The 1,044-nt window shown below is 32.5% G+C and overlaps 1 protein-coding gene across 1 annotated transcript; it reads right to left on the reverse strand.

Annotated features, from left to right (window-relative positions):
• LOC116351741 lies at positions 1-1,044 on the reverse strand. The gene is made up of 2 exons (XM_031783881.1): positions 963-1,044; positions 1-879 (listed from the first exon to the last, which is right to left on the reverse strand). The coding sequence occupies exons 1-2, from the start codon at positions 1,011-1,013 to the stop codon at positions 100-102; spliced, it is 831 nt and encodes a 276-aa protein (XP_031639741.1). The 5' UTR covers positions 1,014-1,044; the 3' UTR covers positions 1-99.

Here is a 1,044-nt window from a genome sequence, read left to right on the forward strand (position 1 = left end):
TTTTGGGTTTTCGTTTTGAATTTAAAAACAAATATCCATTTTATTACTTTTAATTGAACTAAGAACTTTCAGTGAATTCATCAATACGTGTCATTCTTTTTAAGCTGATCTCGGAGTTTTCTCCGTTCCAATAATAAACCTTGCCCAAATAGTACGTTGAATGTTATATCTGCTTATAATGGATTTCAGGTCTTCTAGTTGAACTGATAATTCCGATTGTTTTTGCGTCATTTCATTAAGTTTCGCAAGTAGCCTATCATTAATAATAGATGTTATTATTTCAGTGTCAGTTGCATCGATAATGTCATCGAAGCTATTTTCACAGTCAATGGTTTGAATTGTGTTCGTTCGAAATCTTGAATTGGCTATTGTTGTCACTACTCTATCAAATCTCTCTTCCAATTTCGCATGTTGAGCTAGCATAACTTTCAAATGTTTTTCAACTCTCTGCACATCGGCCTTTTTAACTGGTGTCTCATTCCAGCTATTGAATGAAGCATCAAATGGTTCACGAAATTCATTATCATAGTCACTGGGCGAATTGAAATTCAATCGAGTAATTATCTCTTCATTCAATTTCGTGATGTTTATCATTTGTATGGAATTAATTGAGGTGATTTCGTTCGATAAAAATCTTCGAGCATTTTTTCCGTGAATTTGCATCTCTTTTGGAACCTTTGCCAACACTTTTAGTTTCATATCTTTTGTAATGAATGATAATGGTTCCAGTGATCGATATACAGTTTTTACATTGGCTGCTTCTTCAGATATATCGGTCATGAAACTTAAAGTCGACTTCAATTTAACTTTTTTGGCGTTTGCGTGAGCAATGAAACTCTGTACTACTTGCTCGAATGTAACAGAGTCACAATTTATGACCTTGATAAGAGAATATAAGGGAAATTTGAAGCTTCTGAAATTATTATTGTTACTTATTATTTATATTGAAAGACTTTACATACCTGAACAAAAACCAAAAGCAATGAAAAGGTTAACAGAGAAAACGACTTCATTTTTTTTTTTCACTTGAACAATCCACCTGAA

The sequence above is a fragment of the Contarinia nasturtii genome, unplaced genomic scaffold, assembly GCF_009176525.2.
Source record: "Contarinia nasturtii isolate CC-2019 unplaced genomic scaffold, AAFC_CNas_1.1 Cnas_scaffold_6179, whole genome shotgun sequence".
Taxonomy (NCBI): Eukaryota; Metazoa; Arthropoda; class Insecta; order Diptera; family Cecidomyiidae; genus Contarinia; species Contarinia nasturtii.